The following is a 20,162-nucleotide window of genomic DNA, read 5'->3' as shown; positions in this document are numbered from 1 at the left end:
TAGCATGAGGACATGTTTTGTTTTTTCTTATTTATCTTCCTCCCATGCCAGCTGGGGCTCGGAGTCCTTCTCTCCTCTTGTTGACTGGAGCCAGAAGGGGACAGACTTCCACATCTTTTGTTGTTGTTGTTGTTCAGCTGTCAGCAAAAATAAAACAAGCAGGTTTATATTTGGAAAGCAGAGGGTCTCAGCCACCGGATCACTATGTCCAGAGTAGGTCACAGCTTTGTATCCCCTCATGCAACAAAGGCTTGAAATTTGATCCACAGATTTGCAGAGAGGGGGTGGCTTTTGTGGTAGGCCTGTCTTCACTCACATTGATTTTAAATGCCATTGGAGGAACATGGGGAATTCTCCACTAGCTGGGATGGTTCTAGAAAAGGATCCTCTGGAACACTGCTAGAGCAGTCTGGTATGAGCAGACTGGAGGACCCACATTTCCTTCCCATCCATCTTCTGATCCCTGTGCAAGGATCCGTCTTCTTTTCACAGGCAAAGTACCTGGGCCTCAGTGGGGTTTTGAGATTGGGTAAGGAGTGGAGTTGAGATTCACAGCCAAGGCCACCCTGTGGGTCACATCATTAGGATACAAAACAAAACAGGAAAGAAAGGAGAGAGAAATGTGGCCAGTGTTCATTTCAAGATCCCTGATGCTTCAGAAGAGATGGTAGAGAAGGAAAAGGATGCGAAGAGACCTTGGTCCCAAACCCAGCCACGCCCCTCCCCCTCTTGGGTCTGGGTCTCCCCATCTGAAGAACTGTCTCAGACCTGAAGCCTCTCGAGGCCCCTCCCAAGTCTGCCCCACGGTCAGTGTTCCCAGGGCCACTTTGTTTTGGTGATCTGAGCAGTTAATTTTTCACCTAGAAGTCACTCTCTGTTCCGTAAGTAATTTTAAACAAATTCTGTTCCCGTCCCTGGACTTCCGTGAGGGAAAAAACAAGACGCAGCTGGGTTTTCCACCGTCCTCAGCAGATAAGGGTTTGAAAGCAGTGTGCACTCCAGACCATGATCCCTTAGAGCCCCGGGCAGTGAGGGTCCAGCGCTCTGTTCAGGAGAACAGCCTCTAGGAGCACAATGACCGGGGCTCAGGTCAAGCAGATGAGTCCCGAGGAACCATCCTGATGGGGCTCACGTCCTTTTCAGCCCCATTCTGGGTTTTCAACAGATCTTTCTTGGTGATGCCTGAACCCCTCTGTCAGATCTTGCTATTAGCATGAGGCTCTCAGAGTGTAAACTAATGAATTACAACATGATTACACAGCACATAATTAACTTTGTAATTAATATGCAACCGCCACTTAAGCTAAAACACTGCTTATAGAGATGAACGGCAATAGTAAATCACAGGTCAGAAACAGCACTTCGGAATTTTCAAAAGAATGAACGTAAGCAGGGAATCACTCAAGGCAGCAGGGCGAGTTAATTGAAAAGCAGACGAATTGTGCGCGTCCTGCTTCATTTCAATACTTTCTCCCTTAAGAAAGACCCCGATGCCTCCCTGCCACGCTGACTGGTCAGGCCTGGTCGGAGGGGCACTGGGCACGTGTGGTTTTATTTCCAAAATAAGAGAGGCTTTCCTTGCCCCAACACAGCCCACCCCCATAGCTTGGCACTCTGCCCAGCCACACTGCCCCTGCTGGAGGTCTAGCTCTGCCCCTCCACCTCCAGAAAGCTTATGGGGTTGCCCCCCAGCACAGCTCTGGGCCTTCCATAGTCTAGCCCCCGTGGTGGGCATTGCCCACAGGTCGGTTAGTACAGCTGGTCTGCCTTCACCTGGATTCCGGGCTTCTGGAACTCAGGGATGCCATCTCACTTTTTTGTTGTTATTTAATCCTTTCCTCCCCCACCCTCCTGCCACAGCATTAAAGCTAGAAAATGCCTTAAGAATCATTTCACCCAGCCAGAATTTCACCAACACCGAGAGGTGAGGGGCTGAGTGCTACAGTCACCGGGTGATGTGGGCCCAGGCCTGGCAGGAATCCCCCCCCCTGCATCCTCTTCCAGCCCTGCATCAGGCTGGGTGGGCCTTTGAAATGAGTCAAACCCAGGTTCCAATCCCAGCAACCCCACTGCCCCACGGTGTGACCTTAGCCAAGTTTCATAACCTCTCTGGACCTCAGTTTCCTCATCTGTGCAGTCTGAGCAACGATGCGCACCTCCCTGGGTCGATGCGGGAATTACGGGAGATAATGTGTGTGAACTGGTCTGGTGCAGGGTGAGTGCTCACTAGATCCTGAGTGTTGTCCTCAGGGGTTTAGGGAGTACGGGGGAAAGTACATAACAGCTCAGTCAGCCCCGTCCTTTAGGGGCTGAGAAAACAGGCCCAGAGAGAGGTCACCTGTGTGTCCACAGCACTGCACGTGTAACTGGCGTGATTGGGGTCCCCCAACCAGGAGCCCCCTGAGAACTGATGGCTCTTGTCCACGTTGTCCAGCTCTAGGCTGGGCACAGCCAGTGCAGAGCTGGCAAAGGGCGGTGCCCCGTGGATGAATGAACTGAAAGGCCTCTTCCAGAACAGCCTGGAGCTGAGCCATCGGCAAAGAAGCTTTCTCAGCCCCCAGCCCCAGGATGGTGTGGATGTAGCTTGGTTTAGGGGATAGACGCTGGGTTTTGAAGTCTGACAGGCGGGTCCGAATCCCAGCTTTGCCATTTTCTGATCTTGGGCAAGTTCCTTAATCATTTTCAGTCTTATTTGTCCCATCTGTAGATGGTGCTAATCATTCTACCTGTATCGTTATAAAGATAGTTCACAGAAAACACCAAACGCGCTGCCTGACACATGGGTACTTAATGGTGGTGTTCTTCTTCTTATTCGTAATCATGAACGGAGATTTCTGAGTGGCTGCTGGAGGGCCACCTTGGCCTCGGGCCTCCCTTTAGAGTTCTTGGCTTGGGTGGGGCAGGGGAGGTACCAGCATCCCCGGACAACCCTGACTCTTGCGTCAGGCAGCACAGTTGACCTTCAAACTCTGGCCTTTGCCCTTCCAGAAAGTGACCTGGGCTGCCCTCCTCCTGACCTGGACCAGCCTTGCGCGGGGCGGGGAGCTGCGGGGGCCCGCAGGCGGGCTCCTGGTTGGTTGGGTACCTCTAAGCGGTGGTGGCCTCATGAAGCCATAACATTGGATTCAGAATCCAGGGCCCCAGGCCTCCTGGGCGGTGGGTTTCAGAGCTTGGAGTGGGTGCTCTGTGACTTCTCTTCCTGCGACCAGAAACACTTCAGTTTCTGGTCCCCCACCCCATTGGGCACCCCTCCCCCAGCCTGCCAACAGACTGGTCTTCCTCTGCAGTCTCTCTCCCTGCCATCCAGCCTCTACATCCAACAGCCACTCCCCTTAGGTCGGAATTTGTCAAAGGCGGTTCCGGGGGAAACTAGCTCTATGGGATTTTAAAACGTGTTTAGTGAAAGAAGTAATTTGCTCTCTAGTCACTTTGGGAAAAGCCAGATTCTTTAAGGCCCTTCGCATGGAAGCGCGCTTCCTCCCCTCCAGAGGGCGTCGAGTACACAGCTTCCGCCCAACGATCTGACCAGAGAATCCTTCGCTCAGGGAGGACCCATTTCCGAGGAACAGACCTCAGGCAGCCTGGTCTGGAGTGTCCTGGCCACTGCCCTCCTTCTTCCCAGAATAGGCCTCCTTCAGTGACAGTGCCCACCTGGACAGACCCCACGTGGGCATCCAGGCACTGCTCTGCAGCAGCCGTGCTCAGTTCACACGGCCCAAAGCACTGACCGTCTCCCCGCTTCCTTCTGGAACTTTTCACAACTGGCCTTTGCCACAAGGACAGATCCCTCCAGCTCCTCAACGTGGCCTTCTGGCCGGTGGGCACGGGGCCCCCGCCTCAGCCACCCGTGTGCTCCGAGGCACCCAGCACTGAGGCGCAGGGTGGCTCCCAGAGGCCCCGGTGTGAGGGCTAGTGGAGGGGGCAGCCTCGCCCCCTCCCCTCCATCCAGAGCCCGGCCCCTCTACTTGTTGTATGAGCTGAGCCTCTGCCTAAGATGTTGTTGCAAGGTTGAAAAATAAGCTTTGAAACTAGGTTTCTAAACAAAGTTGAAGGTCTTTAGTGTCTAGAGTGGTTGGCTTTTAACTCCCCCCGCCCCCCAGCAAGTACCGGCTCCCCTCTGACCCCCGGTTTCCTCCTGCCTGCGATGGAGACGATAAGGCCCACCTGGGTCCTGTGTAGAGCCAGGGCTCACGTGCTTGGGGCTGTGCTAAGTGCTTCCTATTCACTAACTCATTTAATGAACACAGCAGCCTACGAAGTGGGCACGGTTATTAGTTATTATCGCCTCCGTTTTACAGATGGGGAGCCTGAGGAGAACAGCGTTTTGCTCCAGGTCACAGAAGCTGGCAAGTGAGAGTCAGGATTTGAACCCAGGCAGCCTGGTGACCTTAACCGCTAAGCTATACTGCCCGTGTAAATGAGGTGATAACAAGGGTCAAATGAGGTGATGACATCGGTGCTTTGTAAACTGTAGAGTGCCTTGCACAGTGAGAGTGTCAAGTCAGCACACGATTTTGGAGCACCTAGTGTGAATTTTTGTCTCTCAGCAGACATTCAGGAAGCATGTTTTCAGGCTGCCTGTGGGGTGCCCAGCTTGTCCCTGGAGGGTTCCAGGGATGAGGCTCCCACTCCCAGCCTGGGTCAGGTGTGGTTTAGTCCCTGAGTGGCCTCATACCCAGAGATTCCCCACATGCAGATTTGACGGCAGCCAGGGTGACGGGCACCAGATCCCAGCTGACTCACCCCCTGCACCACAGGCCTTCTAGAAAGAGGCAGGACTTACGGGGTCAGTGTGCCAGCTGCAGCCCAGCTGGGACGCCAGGAATCCACACGGAGCCACGGGGACGTCACAGGGCTTCTGCAGAAAAAACCACAGATGCTCCCCAGGGGGAGCAGAGCCCTTGCTCCCACCAGGCTTGGCATAGCCTGTCATAGTCACCCTGTCCTTCCCCACCCCCCCACCTCGAGACCCCTGAGAGCTCCCCGGGGCAGGCCCCTATTTGAGCGGTCTGGGCCCACAGGCCTGCCCTCAGCCGGCACCCGCAGGAGGTGCCTGGACATGGGTGGGCAGAGAGAGCCGAGAAGTTCAGGGCAGCCAGGGCTCCCGAGGCCCGGGTGTGGCCCTGGCCCCACTTCTGACCCAGAACAGAGGCTCAAGGCTCTGCTCCACCTCCACCACTGCCCCTGCCCTGGGCCTCAGTTTCCTCATCTGTAAATGATGGACCTGAGCAGATCCCCAGATCCATTCTAGATCTAAGCCAGGAGGCCTGCTTGCTTTTATCATCTACCACTTTCAGTGCAAATAAATCTTTTTAAAAATCTGACAGTTCATAGGAACCAACTAAAAGAAAAGGTATACACGTAAAAATAAAAGGCCAGGCTCAGGAGAAACAGCTACTGTCCTGGGCCAGCCTGTGTCATCCCTGTGTGACTGGGTAGGAATCACCCACCCGCTCTGAGCCTTAATCTTCTCTGCAAAATAGAATAATAGTGTCCCCAAGCTGCTGTGAGGCCGTGGTTGATGTAAGGTTGCTTAAAATGTGGCTGGCTTGCCTGAGTGGTCCATACGTGGGCTGTCAGCTCAAGAAGAGCCTGGCTCTGACTCCCAGTTTAGGGAAGAGAGGACTAGGTCACGAATTGGGAAATCCGCATGCAGGTCTCTGCTCATGCCTCGACTGGCTGGCGACGCCAGGCTAAGTTCTCCTCTAGGCTTCCGGTCACTCCTTTTAAAAATGGAGCTGCCCAGGACTTCCCTGGCAGTCCAGTGGTCAAGGCTCCGTGCTCAGTGCAGGGGGTTCGGGTTGGACGCCTGGTCGAGGAGCTAAGATCCCACGTGCCGCCTGGTGCGGCAAAAAAAAAAAAAAAAAAAAAAAGGAGCTTCCCAGAGGTTTTCTTCTCATGTGTCGGTACCAGGTGGTTAAGAAGGGTGGGCAGAAGGGTGTGTGGAGGATTGGCTGGGGCATGTCTGGACCCAGTGGGAAGAGTACGGACTGATCAGCCATGCCTGTCACGGGTGCAGGAGGTAGGAGTAGCGTCCCGTACACCACAGCCCTGTGTGCTTCTTAAGGGCTCATCTAGTTATACCTGACTCTCCCTTGGACATGCCGTTGCCCCTGCCCCTGTCTGGAGCTCCTGGAGAATGCCAGGTGAATGGATTTGGAGGCTTGAGGGGCTGGGGTAATGAAGACACAGTGGAGAACACCTCTTTGTCCTAGAGCTGGAGCTGTAGGAATGTCTGCAGGGTATTTACAGCCTTCTAGAGGACACCAGATGGCAGTCAGGGGACCCTGGCTCTATCTCCAGCTTCATCCCACCCTGTGATCTCTGAGTGCCCTTAAGGAGCTGTTTCCAGCCTCCCCCTTTCCCACTTCATGACATCTGAGCCTTTTGTCCGGCACCTATAGGTTCAGTACTTGTTCAGTTTCTCTTTTCATTCTGAGGAAACAAAAAGCAGAGGTGGCATAGCCTTGGGAATGAGAGAAAACCCAGCAACCTTATCCAGGGCTGAAGCTGGCCCTCCTTCACCTTTTGGGGAGAGAAGCTGGCAGTGAAAGTTCACCCTGAGGTCACGGACTTGGAGTGTGGCCAGAGGGTGGCAGGCGGGTTTGGCCTCAAGGGCATGGCCTGGGCCTGCTAAGGTGTCCCATGCCCCAGGGGGCTGAGGCACACCCCAAGTACAGCTGGGATTCCCAGCACAGCGTGGGGTGGGTCGGGACCCTGGGTTGGCACCTTTGTCAGCATAGCATCAACGCGTGTTCTCCCAAATCAGCCACCCTCTCCTCTGGATTAACTCTTGTGTCCCAGAAAAGGTTGTCAGGTGTACAAGGCTGCCCTCAGGAAGCGCCCTCTCTGAAGCACTCAGGGTACATTGTGTTGTCCCGTCAACGACCATTGACAGTAGGGGTTCCTGTAGAGGAGAGCGGGAGCTGGGAGATGGGGTCATGGAGAGAAGTAGGTCCACCCTTCCAGGAACCTCAAGTGCCAGGAGGTGTGGCGCCTGGTCGAGTCTTGTCATGGGGCACTCCCGGAGTTGAGAAGGGGGACCTGGATTTGGAAGAGCTGTTGTCCAAATCAGGATTTCCCTTTTCAGAACACTGTGCCCTGAGTGACTTCACTGACTCAGCGCCGTGGGCCGGGAGGCGATGCGCCTTTCTGTTTGACAGATGAAGGCTTAGGGAAATACAGTGCCCTCCCACAGTCTCCCAGCCGAGAAGGTCTGGCTGTCAGGGCCCACCCCCTACCCAGGGGCCTCACCCCATGCAAGGCCACAAGGTGGCCCAAGGGCCTGCTCCAGCTGCCTGGCCAAGAATGGGAAGCAGCTGGTCCCAGTGAGCTGCCTGGAGTTGCCTCTTTCCTCCCTCTCCCCACTCATGTCTGTCCCTCTGCCCCACCTCCCTGACTTCCCTGGGATAGGACACAAAGTCACTCTGACTGTCTTTGCTTCACCACCGCCCTCTTCCTCTGCCTCCAGGCAGTGTGTCTGGTGCAGGCTGCAGAGCTGCTACACCTCTCTGAGCTCCTTTACTTTTAAGAGGAGGAAGGCATCAAACTCCATCAGTGCTTGCTTAACTTCCGTCACTCTCATACCATTTATACTGTGTTTAAAATGGTTCTTTAATCCTTTTAGGTTTGCCATCCCTCCCTTATTTAACCCTGTCCTAAGTAATAATATCCACGAACTCACCAGTGATAATTGCTGTAGTCCAGATACTTCACTATGAAAATGTACAAGTTTTGCCCATGGACCACCTAAAATCGTCTTTGTTCCACCAGTGGTACACGCGTCACTCTTTGGAAACCCCAGACCGAGTTATCAGAGTCTCTCTCCATCTTGAGATCCTCTGATTAGGGCTGAGTCATTGGGTTTTCAGCTCTTGCCACTCTGGGCCCAACGATGGCCATCTATCCACGCATCCATCCATCCGTCTAATAAACATTGCTGAGCACCTGCTGGGTACCAGGCCCTAGGCTAGGTTCTGGGAATCCACAACTGGAAGACATCCCAGCTGACGGGGGAGCTGGATGCAAAGACACCCCACTGGTCTAGTACCACCAAGTTGGGGGTGCGTGACAGGGGCACTGAGGACATAGAAGTAGAAGTGAGTGGCTCTGCTGGGGGAAACCAACCAAGCGGGTGACCGTTGAACCAGGCCTTAATGTATGAAGGGAGCCAGGCATTCTGGGCTGAGGCAAAGACATAGAGGTGTGATCTTCAGAGCACAGTCCAGGAGGCAGGGAGCAGCCCCACGTGGAGGACGCAGGATCAGCGGGGAGTAGTGGGAGGTGGGGGCCAGGCAGAGGAGGACCTAGAGTGACACTGTCACACTCAGGTCACTGTTGAATCCACGACATCTGCCCCTGTTGGAGTCTGAGAACTAGAAAGGGGCTGGTCGGGATGGGTCCCCTGGAACCCCAGGCTCTGCCACCAGGCGGACGAGCAGGCATGTCCCAAGTTCCTTGGCCCTGGCAATGTCTTGGAATGCAGCCTCTGCTCTGCAGACTGTAGGTATAGTCCCCCCACCACTGTTGACGGCACTGCTCGCCCCGGGGGAATCTGAGCTGCAGATGTGCATGGTGATTGAATTGTTTCTGCACACCACTGCTCACACAGCTCCCCTGGGGACCTGCCACTTGCCTGTGCAAGCTGTCAGGAGTTGTGTGTGCTCTGTACGTCTGGGCCAGCCCTCAAGTGTGTGCATATACCTATGTGTAAGTGTGCAAAGGGGGTACATAATTATGTGGGTGTGCACACACATATGCAAATGCCTCTCCCCTGGGTGCTTGTGTGTTAAGTGTGCCAGTTAACTTGTCTGGCCTCAAAAGGGAAAAATAAAACACACTGATGTTAGTACTGCTGATGTCAGCCCCAGGGAGCTCCAGGACCCCACTTTCCATGGGGCAGCTGAGAGCACCCTGCTCCCCGTTTCTAGGCAGGAGCCTGCTGAGGGCCATGTGCTTCCCCCAGCGTTTCAGAACAGGAGAGATGCTTCCAGGGAGCCTGGAGATGACCCAGGGCCCTCCTTAGACCCCGACAGATGAGTTCCAGTCCCGCTTGCCCTTGTCTCCCTGTGTCCATCCTGCTGCACGAGGACCCAGGACCCGGTGGTTCCCAGGCTCCCTTTCGACTCTCAGCAGTCTACTCTCTGAGCAGCCCTACGTGCCTGAGAGCAGCTAGCTTTTCCTGAGCGTGTCTTCTGTTCTAGGCTCCTCTGAGGCTGAACTTGCCCATGCCCCGCTAGTGGTGAGTCGTGCAGAATGGAAGCTTGTCCCTTTCAAGAGCTCCCCTGGGAGCTGAGAAGACCGGCCAACCCACATGTCACCATCAGAAAACCTGCCTACGTGCAGTTAGGCCAAGCCGAGCGTAAGCTGCAGGCAAAAGTGTACAGCAGAGAGAGGGGCAGCGTCTGCGGTCTTAGGTGACCCTGGAACAGCGGTTCTACCAGAGTTTCCTGGGCCTGCAGGCTCCCTGCAGGCCGGCCTTGAGACAGCCTTCGCAGTTCTAAAGTCAAGTATCCTGCACTTGTTGAGATGGCATTTTCCAAACAGCTGGAGCTCCTGACACCAAAATCCTAAGATGCTGAGTTTGAAGGGCTGCCAGCAGCCTGCTAGCCTTCGTTTTACAGATGGGAAAACTGAGGCCTGGAGGAGGGTGGCAGAGCTGGGCTGCCTCCAGGCCCCCAAGCTGACTAGCTGTGTATCTCCTGCAGGCTGCTGGCTGCTCAGACCAGGAGAGGGGGCCAGGGGCCACAGGCGGTTGACCGCCTGAGCTCACTCCCCACTGGGAGGTAGGCAGATGGTAAGAAGAAGGGCCGAGGCCCTGGGTACACCCAGGGCCGGGCCAACAGTGATCTCCAGTTGGGAGGGAGCCCGGCCTTGGTGGGCACTGGAGTTGCAACCGCCACGGAGGATTTGTAGCAACTCGACTCTTAGCTTAGAGGAGTCCAGGCTGGGAGGAGAGAGACTGCAGCCAAGCCCAGCAACGCTCCTGCGGCGGAGAGCGACCTCTGCTGGCCGCTGAGCGCTCGCCACGTCCCGGCACTGGCCAGCAGGCAGGGAGCCCAGTGGCACCAGGATGGCCTTAGAAGCAAGTGGATGGGTTTGGACAGGTTAGGTGGAACCAGGGGAACATCTCTTTGGGCTGAGGCACAGACTTGGGTGGGGACTTCCAGGAGGCCCTGAAAGTCTTGGAGGAGTTGGAAGAACAACACATTAATGGTTAGAAAGGCAGAGGGTTTGAATCTCAGCCCAACACTGTCCCGGCTGTGTGATCCTGGGCAAGTCACTTCACCTCTCTGAGCCTTTTAGGATTGAGTGAATTATCAGTGCACAGGGCCTGGCCTGGTGCCTAAACACAGCAGGTGCAGAACTAATGGAAGATCTCAGACTGCCCCTCAGTGAGCTATTAGCTCTCTCATGCCTCCTTCAGCCCTCCTCCTCTCTCCATGTCCATAATCTTTAGCCTTCTAGGCCTTGACTCTTTTTCTGCAGGGCTGGAGCCTCCAGCCCCATCCATTCCTGGTGTTAATAACCCCAATTTCCCAGTGATCTTGGTGGTTTAAAAATGTCACCTCACCTGTGAGTATCTCCTTCATTAGCCAGACATTTTGTTCTTTTATAGATTAAGACCTACACGACACACAGCTGTCCCTGTGATGTCTCTCCTGTCAATGCTCTGGGTCTCACAGGTGTCCCAGGCCTAGCCATTCATTTCTTGGTTCCTACAACATGGAGCCCCAGCCTGGGAGAAAAGCCCCCTGGTGTCTAGATCCAGCCCAGACATGCTGTGTGACCCAGGAAACAGCACCTGTGGGCCTCAGACTCCCCAGAATAAAACCAGCTGAACTCGGGGTGGTTTTCCTTTGGCCAATGATATTCTGAGCATCTTTGAATCCAGAAGTCAACTCAGTCCAGCCACTGGCCTCTAGAAAAGATTGCCCCTGAGCCAGAGTGGAGACAAACCCGACAGTCTATCTCCCCTTTACTGTTTGCTTCCTCGGGGGAAACCTGTGGCCCTCTGCCATGGCTCAACAGGGAAGGACAACCTCTGGGCCCCCAGGTGGCTGTCTGGGTGAGTCTGGACTCCTGGTGCCTGCTTGGGGCTTCCCTGGGTGGGCTGAGCAGCCCCAGGCCCCAGAAATGATCTGTCAGTCATTCTACAAGCATTTATCAAGGCCCCACTAGGTCTCTGACACTAGAGACAAAAGGCCGTGCCCATCCTTGGAAAAGTTCCTACTTTTCTTTCTTTCTCTTTTTTTTTTTTGGCCGAGTCGGGTCTTAGTTGCAGCATACGGGATCTTCATTGCGGCATGCAGACTCTTAGTTGCGGTGTGCAAACTCTTACTTGCAGTGTGCATGTGGGATCTAGTTCCCCAACCAGGGATCGAACCCGGGCCCCCTGCATTGGGAGTGTGGAGTCTTACCCACTGGAGCACCAGGGAAGTCCCCCAAAAGTTCCTACTTAGAGACAGAGTGTTGTGTGGCCACCTAATCCCTCACCAGATTTCCACAGTGCAGGTTTCTAGCCCCCTGGGCAGTTAGCTTCATCAACAGCACCCCCTGCTGGCCTCTTGGGCCACCACAGGCCCTTTGTCCTGGTTGGCTGCAGCCTGCAGCCAGGGGATTGAAGCCTTCACAGGCCTGGGGTTTCTTTGTGTTTTCCTTCAGCCTCCTCCTGACTTGGCGCAGGCCTTTGTTTTTTTCTGGTTTTTTTTTTTTGGCCGCGTTGGGTCTTCATTGCTGCACGTGGGCTTTCTCTAGTTGCGTCAAGCAGGGGCTACTCTTCGTTGCGGTGTGCAGGCTTCTCGTTGCAGTGGCTTCTCTTGTTGCACAGCACAGGCTCTACGTGCGTGGGCTTCAGTTGTTGTGGCACGCAGGCTCAGTAGTTGTGGCTCGCGGGCTCTAGAGCACAGGCTCAGTAGTTGTGGTGCACAGGCTTCATTGCTCCGTGGCATGTGGGATCTTCCCGGACCAGGGACTTAACCCGTGTCCCCTGCATTGGCAGACGGATTCTTAACCGCTGCGCCACCAGGAAAGTCCCGAAGCCTTTGTTTCATGGGTCCCTTTGGTTTGGCGTCCCTGCCCCACTGACTGTGGAAATGGCGCTCTCTCATTGGGACCCTGGCATCCAGTGTTCACTCATGTCCTGGGTGGGGCTGGAAAGACCCAGGTGCCTGGGAGACCAGCAGGGTCTCTTCGACTCAGATGGCATCTGGCACCAGCAACTGAAGTGGCCTCACCGAAGGTGGCATTGGCTCAGTCCTGCTCTGGGCCCCACCCACGTCCCTGCTTCCCTCACCAGGGTTTGTCCCTGGTCCCTGGAGTCCAGGGACTCCAGGGACCAGGGGCATTGGCTGAGGTTCCATGCAGGTAAACTCAGCAGGAGAAACCCAGCCCCTGCTTGGGGGACCTACAGGTGTAGCAAGGAGAGTAACCCTGTCACCACTCTCCCCGCTGACGCACACACCTACAAGACGGTGGTACCCTCCACCCTCCCTGGCCCATCCCCAGTACCTGTACAAAAGTTTTGGTTGTAGTGGGAAAGCCAGGATTCTGGAGCTGCTACTATAACCCCTGAGCTTCAGTTTCCTCATCTGTAAAGTGGGGATATAGTACCAGTGTCTTTGCCTAGTGCCTGGACCAGCACCTAACTTATAAGAGGAATTCAACAGTCACCTAATAGGTGACATGGAGTGGATAGGGGGTTACACCAAGAGTTCCACAGACCCAAGAAACTGATTTCATTTCCATCTCTCATGCCCCGTAGAGCTAGCACAGTATAGATATTGATAAGTGTTTACTAGGTGAGTTGGAAGCATGCATGGATGGGCAAGGGGAGGCTGAAGATGTTTGGGTGGGTGGGTGGATGGATGGACAGACGGGCATTTAAATGGATAAGTAACGGAGAAGTTGGCTATCTGGGTATGTAAATGTGTGATAGTGGTGTGAATGCAGGGATGCTGGTGGGGTGAGGGTAGGAGAAATCAATGTGGGGATGCTACTCCCATTTTTACCTTTTTGCTGGAAAGCTCCAAGAAAGGTGAATCCAACAAGCATTTATCAAAGTACAAATGCCTAAATGACCCAGAAACTCCACTTCCAAGAGTGTGTTCTCTAGATTAATTCACACATAATGATGTGGCTGATACAAAAGGCGATCCTTCAACACTGTTTGCAATAATAAAATCTGGGGACAGCTCAGGCCTCGTCACTTGGGCAAGAGTGAGCCCCTGGAGCAGAAGGGCCTTTTCTAGGACCTCGGGCCTTAGGACAGCACCTGGCACGGGTGGACATTCAGATGGCAGTTGGATAAATGATTCATCGGTGCCTGGGAATACTGTGCAGCCACTAAGAAATGAAAAGGCTCTTTATGTCTTGATGTGGAATAAACTTTGAGATATTATTAAGAGGAAAAAAGCAAGGTCCAGATAGTGTGTGCAGAATGCTATTGCTTGGGCTTCCCTGGTGGCGCAGTGGTTGGGAGTCCGCCTGCCGATGCAGGGGACGCGGGTTCGTGCCCCGGTCCGGGAAGATCCCACATGCCGCGGAGCAGCTGGGCCTGTGAGCCGTGGCCACTGAGCCTGTGTGTCCGGAGCCTGTGCTCCGCAACGGGAGGGGCCGCAACAGTGAGAGGCCAGCGTACCGCAAAAAAAAAAAAAGAATGCTATTGTTTTATGGTTTTTTTTTTAAGGAGTGGCAGGGGATAGTACACATAGATATTTGCTTCTCTAAGATGAGTCCCTCAGAAGGAGACAGATGACACTGGTTCTCTCCGGAAAGGCCCCTGGGGGCTGAACAAGGCCAGCACTTCACTGGACACCCGGGATTTTTGAACCACGCAAATGAGTTGCCTTTTCAAGCACAAATGGAACGATAAGAAGTGCTTTAAAGGAGCTGCGTAGGGAAGAGCTCCTTGGAAGAGGAGCAGGGCATTCTTCGCGAGGCTGCGGCCAGGCATGGTGTCAGTTTCCCCAACCAGGGTACCCATGCTGGGGGCAGAGAGCCAGGGCATGGGAGCAGACAGGCAGACAGACACGGTCCAAGCTTCCACTAGCTGTGGGACTCGGCAGATTTCAGACCTCAGTCTCCTCATCTGTAAAATGGAGATGCTTCTAGTCTTACAGAGCAGGCGTGAGGAGTCAAGAAGAGAGTGCAAGGGCCCAGCCTACAGAACGTACTTGGTAGATGGGACCTGGTGACGTGGACAGAGATGAGGGGCCTTCAGGGGGCGGCGTTTCGGGAGAGCAGAGAAGGCCAGGTGCTGGGGGCCTCTGTTGAGCAGCCTGTGTCTGACCCACGTGTCTACAGCCTGGCTCCTTGGAGGGCAAACAGACAGTGACGAGCAGACTTACGCTTTGGCCCGAGGACCTGGACCCGTGAGCAGTGGGGGGACCAGAGGGGAAACCTCTCTCTTCTCTCTCTGTCTCGCTGCCTCTCCTCCTCCATCGTTATCTCCATCTCTGCCTTTGCAGTCAAGGCCTCCCTGGGGAGGCCTGGGGGCTACAGGGGCCTCCTCACATGCGTGCTCATGTGCCCCGGGCCCAGCGCCATTCAGAGTGAGCCTCCTGAGTGTGACAGCTGTGTCCCCTAACCACTCGGCCGTGAACTGGCATCAGAGCCCCGGGGCCTCGTTCGAGCTCTGACACAGGCTCCCTGTGCCACCCCGGGGAACTCCCTTCTTCTCTCTGAGCCTCAGTCTCCTTATCTGGAAAAGGGGGGCAGTGCTGAGGGCTGCCCTCCTTCTTTCCCGGGAGGGCAAAGGGGAAACATGGAATTGTGGTTTGCAAACTCGAAGGCGTGGGGGATTCGGGGAGGGCACCTGTGACGGGGCTGCTGCACTTAGACCACACGTGCAGTCAAGGTCGTCATGTGGAAAGATCCCTGTGCACACACACACGCACACACACACACACACACAGCCACATCGAGTGGGTAAGCCCTGTGCCGGGAACTTGCGGATGGAGCCGTCGTCCCTACCACTGCCGCCCAACATGCACATGTGTGTAGAAATGCGTGGTGGACACGCCTGCCCAGTGCCCACATGAGCCACCCACAGAGAACACCCAGGAGCACCTCCTGCCCTCAGCCCAGATAGGGTTCCCCCAGGGCTGAGCGTGGAGAAGCGCTGGCTGGCCGTGGCCGCAGTTCCTCCTTCCAGCGTGGGGCTGCCTGGGGCAGAGGCCACCACAGCTCACGAAGGGCCCTGGAACCCGCTGGGAGCCACTGAGGCCAGCACACCTGTGTCAGGACAGGAGGGTGGCGATGAGGCCGGCGGGCCTGGCACGACCCCAGTGACACCCACTCTCTTCTGTCTTCACAGGCTGGACAACGTTCATGGCTCTCGGGTAGAACCCAGTGAAACGGCCAGAATGAATTCTATGGACAGGCACATCCAACAGACCAATGACCGACTGCAGTGCATCAAGCAGGTGGGTGTGTGGCCCGGGCTTGCTCCTCCGCCTCTGGTAGCCAGGCCCGCTGGCGAGGGCAGGGCAGGCGAGGCGGGCAGAGCAGTGGGGATGCTCTACGCTGTATAGCTGAGCACCCAAGGTGCTGGGTGGAGGTGAGTGGGCAAGGCCGACTGCCTAAGTCTCCCCAACTGCCCACCTCGTGAGAATGTGGCTGGCATGGACCAGCCTCACACTGGAATCACTCACCTGGTTCAAAGGCCGGCTCTCTCCTGTCCCTTCCCTTCCCTTCCCAGCTGTATGACTTTGGGCCAGTGTCGTGCCCTTTCTGAGCTCTGCTGTGCACTCTGGGCTGTTTTGAGGATAAGGTGAAGTGCCTAATCTCTTTCCCAGACCCAAGCTCCCCACTTCTCTGCTCCAGGGGTCCTCTGTGAAGAAATAGAAAAGGAAACCAACGCCCAGAAGAGGGAAGGGAGTCACCCGAAGTCACACAGTCCTGCCCCACAGGTGCCAGGAGGGCCTCGTCCCAGAGGGTACAAGTTCCCCCTCCTGCCTGTGCTCACACCAAGTTTAAGACGCGATTCGCCTGCCAGTACCCTGTCCGGATTGCTCACGGTGGGCTCAGAGGTCCCCACTTGAAGAAGCCTGGTTACTCTTAGGCAGGCAGATGCCCCCCAGTGGTGACCAGGAGTGATGCGGCCACCCTCTGGGCTCAGCTTCCCTGCAGCCCAGGGCAGCAGTGTCCCTGCATAGGCTCCGGTGTTGTTTTACTCCAGGAAGGAGCAGATATGGCGGAAGTGGCAGAGGCTTTGCCATCAAACCGACCTGAGCCCAAATCCTCACTCCTCCACATACCCACCCACGGTATAATCTCAGGCCTGTCCCTCTGTTTCTCTGAGCTTCAGTTTCTCCCGTGATGTGGGTCCAATAAGGCCGACCTCGTAGGATGCTCTGAGGACATTGTGGGCGGAGCACGTAGCCCAGGCTGGCACGTGGCAGGTGATCAGCTCACTGTGGCGGGGGCTCTTGTCCTCAGTGTTGCAGTGACAGGGAGGGGACAGCTGTGGCGAGGCCCCTGGCTTAGGCGGGCTTAGCTGGCAGCTCGGGTAGCCAGCATAGCCCTCTGGCCTCAGGACCCCGGGGGGAGGCAGGGGCAGAGCTCACAGTCCCACCCCCACCCAGCATGCCCCCTCCCTGCTGAACACCAGGGCCCAGTGGAGCTGAGGCTAGTCGGCAGGAATGAGGGATGTGTGCCGTCCCATTAGCATCACGCAGAGCAATCTCAGAAGCCTGGGCCGGGTCTGAGGAGAGGAAATTGAAGAAGACTTGTTACAGATTGAACTCCACAGAGCAGCTCTCCCAAACGCCAATTACGCCTCTGTTCCCCGTCACAGAATAGAAACCAGACGATGGGCTCCTCCTCTGCCCTTCCCTCCTTCTCCTCCGCCTCTAGGCTCTGCGGGACTCTCTCCCAGCTCTGCCTTTGACCCAGTTTCTTCCGCCCATGAGGGATCAGCTGTCAATGGCTCCACCCCCAATAATACAGTCAAGCCCCTATGCCAGAGCCCTCTGTGTGCTGGGCAAACAGCTCCCTCTAAAACCTGCTCACAACTTGTCTTTTCTCTCTGCGTCTGATTCCCCGCAGGAATCAGGGTGCCCTTTAGTCCCTGGGCCTCCCAGGGATCCAGCGAGGGCAGAAGCCCACCCAGGAGCAGCCCTCACAGGACTCAGATTTACCAGTCAGCGAGCCTGAGCCCCCTTTCCACCACTCATTGGTTTCCTGACCTTGATTAAGTCACCGCTTCATCTCCCGTCGTCTGTAAACGGGCGTCGTGATGCACACCCAGCCATTGGGTCCCAGAGCTGTTGAAAAGCCAGGGATCGCCTCCACTGCCCTCCCCTGGCCTGCCCTGCACACACACACACAGACACACACACACACAGCTCTGCGTGTGGGCCAGAGAGTGGCACGCCTGTGAGGTTGAGCAGGCTGTCCAGATGCCCCCCCACCCTGGGCTATCCAGAGCTCCCTGTGTCCTCCACGCCCACTCCCGCACTTCCAGGCAGACACAGCTCAGCACTGATGTCTGCTCCTCAGCTGCCCCAGAGGGCGACCGCGGCTGGCTGAAGACTGTTGATTCTCAGATGTCCCGTATCCTAATTAGAAGGGAAAGGTCTGCGTGCCCTGAGGATGATGCGTGTTGGCTGTGCCTACCTCTGGCTGGTGGAGCTGTGGCTCCCATCGGGGGCCTCACAGCCTCCGACTCTCGGTCCTGCCTGACTTCTACGGCGCAGCCTTCCCTGTCCACCCACCCCGGTTCTAGCCACTACTGGCACGCGCCAGCCCCCGAGCACCCGGCTCTCCATCTTCCCTCCAGCCTCTGTCTCAGCTGCCTTTCTCCTTTCTCAGCCTCAGGTACAGGGAGAACCAGTGCCCCCTCTACAACATGACCTACTCCTGTCCCCACGGGCTTATCTGGGCTACACGTGCAAAGCCATGCAAATCAGCTAATTCCTGCACAGCAACCTCCCCAAACCCCAGGTGCCCTTTTGAGTATCTGCACTTCCCATTTCTGAGCCCTGGTGCTTCCTGGGCACCCAGTTACCTCACCCATCCTGCTCTTTCTCCCTTAAGATACAAGCCCTGCAAGGTATACATCAGGTCTCCCACCAGGCTGAGTTCCTCAGGGGCAGAGGATGTGCCGTATTCCTCTGTAAGTCAGCAGAGTCCAGGCCAGGGTGGGGCCCAGATATGTTGGGGAAGAATGAGAGAGGGGTGGACTGACAGATCGATAGCTAAGGGAATGAATGGATGGGTGGATGGATGGACAAATGGAAAGGCAGTTAGGTGAGCAGATGCTAGGTGGATATAGATGATGGATAGATGAATGAATGGATGAGTGGGTGGTTAGATAAGTTCTGGATGGGTAGGAAGGTAGGTAGATGAATGGATGGATGAGTGATGGATAAAGTAGTAAATGGATGAATGGGTTGGTGGGCAAGTAGATAGATGCATGGATGAATTGATTGATTTTGGGATGGATGGATGGATGGGTAGATGGATGGATAGATGATTTGATTCACAGATGGACTGATAAAATGCATTCATCACTTGGTCTGGTAGCCAGTCCCTAATCTGGGCATTGGTGTCCCCAACTCCTGCTCCAGCAGACTCAGTGGCCAGTGGATATAGCCCAGAAGGATCTTCTGAGAAATCGTAGAGATGGGCAGGCTTCCTGGGGAGGGACGGGGTATTAGTATCCAGTAACAGCCACAGCCAGGGAGGCCTCTGCCTGTGATTCAAATCTGTGCTCCCATCCTCATATCAGCAAAGGGCAGCCAAGCTCAGCCCACCCAGCCCTGCCCCTCCACTGGAGACCCATTCTGAAGCTGCCGATTGCTGGCCAGCTCTGCAGATGGACCATCCTTTGGCCAGCTAGCCGCTCACTAGCCATTAATGCATGGGCTTGGCCTCGTGCCAGTTTTGGGGGTTCTGGAGGTGAATGGGGCCCCAATTCTGCTCTCAGGGAGCTTGCAGGAGAAACAAGAAACTGTACAGAGGTCCTAGCATATCAAGCAATAGCAGTCTTTACCTGACACCTACTCTGTAATGGGGATGTCATGACGTATGTTGGTTCTAAACTTCGCAGCAGCACTGCAAGCTGTCCCCGCCCCATTTTGCAGATGAGAGATCTGGAGCTCAGGAACACACCCAGGCTGTGTGACTCAGTGGCCGAGATGGGGTTTGGTCCAGGTCTATCCTGTTCATTTCACTGCATCACGTAGCCACCCTGTAGTCTAAACAGATGACAAAAGCACAGAGAGGGCAGGAGGTTTGGCCAAGGCCACAGAGCCACAGAGCAATAGCTACTGAATGGGGTGCCTGACGTCCTTTCTACCAATGAGTTGCACCCATGAGTCACTACCCACAGCCCAAGCTGAAGGCCACGTGAACTGGCTAGGTCGAGAGTGGAGAAGCTCAGCGGTGGGCTGGACCGATGTGGGAGGCTGGGTGCTTGGGGGCCAGAACAAAACTGGGCCCATGAGACTGGGAGCCCAGAGCCCCACAGAGGTGTGCCTAGGGTGGGAGTGCTGTAGGTGGGCAACTCTGAGAGCACCAGGCGGTGGTTGCTGACCCTGCTAATTGGGTGTGACATCATGGAAATAAACGGAATAAGTCAGTTAGCAGAGGGAGACTGCTAGGCAGGGAATTAACCGATTTGCATGGCTTTCCACGTGGAGACCAGATGCCGCCCGTGGCCCTGGAGGGGGCAGGTTTTAGGGAGGGCACAGGCGGCAGAGGCGAGGGCCCGTGCTGCCCTCTCAAAGGGTCTGCTTCTGGCCGTGGACGTCCTCCTGTCTTCTGCAGGAAGATCACGCGCAGGGAGCTCTGTCTTTGCAGAAAGAGCCGTGTGTGGGGCTAGGGCGGGAGCTGCCGAGTGCACAGCGGAGCCTTTGGGAGACAGAGTCGGGGCCAAGGGCAGCCCCACGTGGGAGCATCCCACACGCCAGGCGCTCCGCCAGGGGCCATATAAGCCTCATCGTGGTTAATCCTCACCGTGGCCCCCTAACGGAAGGCTGTGTCGCTGCATGCTTGCCCTCTTTCTTTCTTTCATCTCTCCCTCTCCCTTTGCTCCCACAGAGGGAGGATACTCCAATTCATTTCACTTTCCTCCATCCACTTTTTAATCTTGCTTTTCACAAACCACATCGTAATAGCAGTGATGAAACCCTAAGCAAGACAAAAATTCCCACCAC

General features: G+C 55.6%; 1 protein-coding gene across 8 annotated transcripts in view; it reads left to right on the top strand.

Moving 5' to 3' along the window:
- ZMIZ1 (zinc finger MIZ-type containing 1) overlaps nt 1–20,162 on the top strand; it is a 231,882-nt gene that overhangs the window by 109,758 nt on the left and 101,962 nt on the right. For all 8 annotated transcript variants that reach the window (XM_073793401.1, XM_033842284.2, XM_033842282.2 and 5 more), the window contains one exon: nt 15,317–15,425. In XM_073793401.1, the coding sequence (XP_073649502.1) occupies nt 15,366–15,425 (60 nt within the window). In that variant the 5' untranslated portion in view covers nt 15,317–15,365. The remainder of the gene's footprint in view (nt 1–15,316; nt 15,426–20,162) is intronic.

The sequence above is a fragment of the Tursiops truncatus genome, chromosome 16, assembly GCF_011762595.2.
Source record: "Tursiops truncatus isolate mTurTru1 chromosome 16, mTurTru1.mat.Y, whole genome shotgun sequence".
Taxonomy (NCBI): domain Eukaryota; kingdom Metazoa; phylum Chordata; class Mammalia; order Artiodactyla; family Delphinidae; genus Tursiops; species Tursiops truncatus.
Note: the sequence above shows the minus strand (reverse complement) of the source record. Positions and strands in the feature narration are given on the sequence as shown.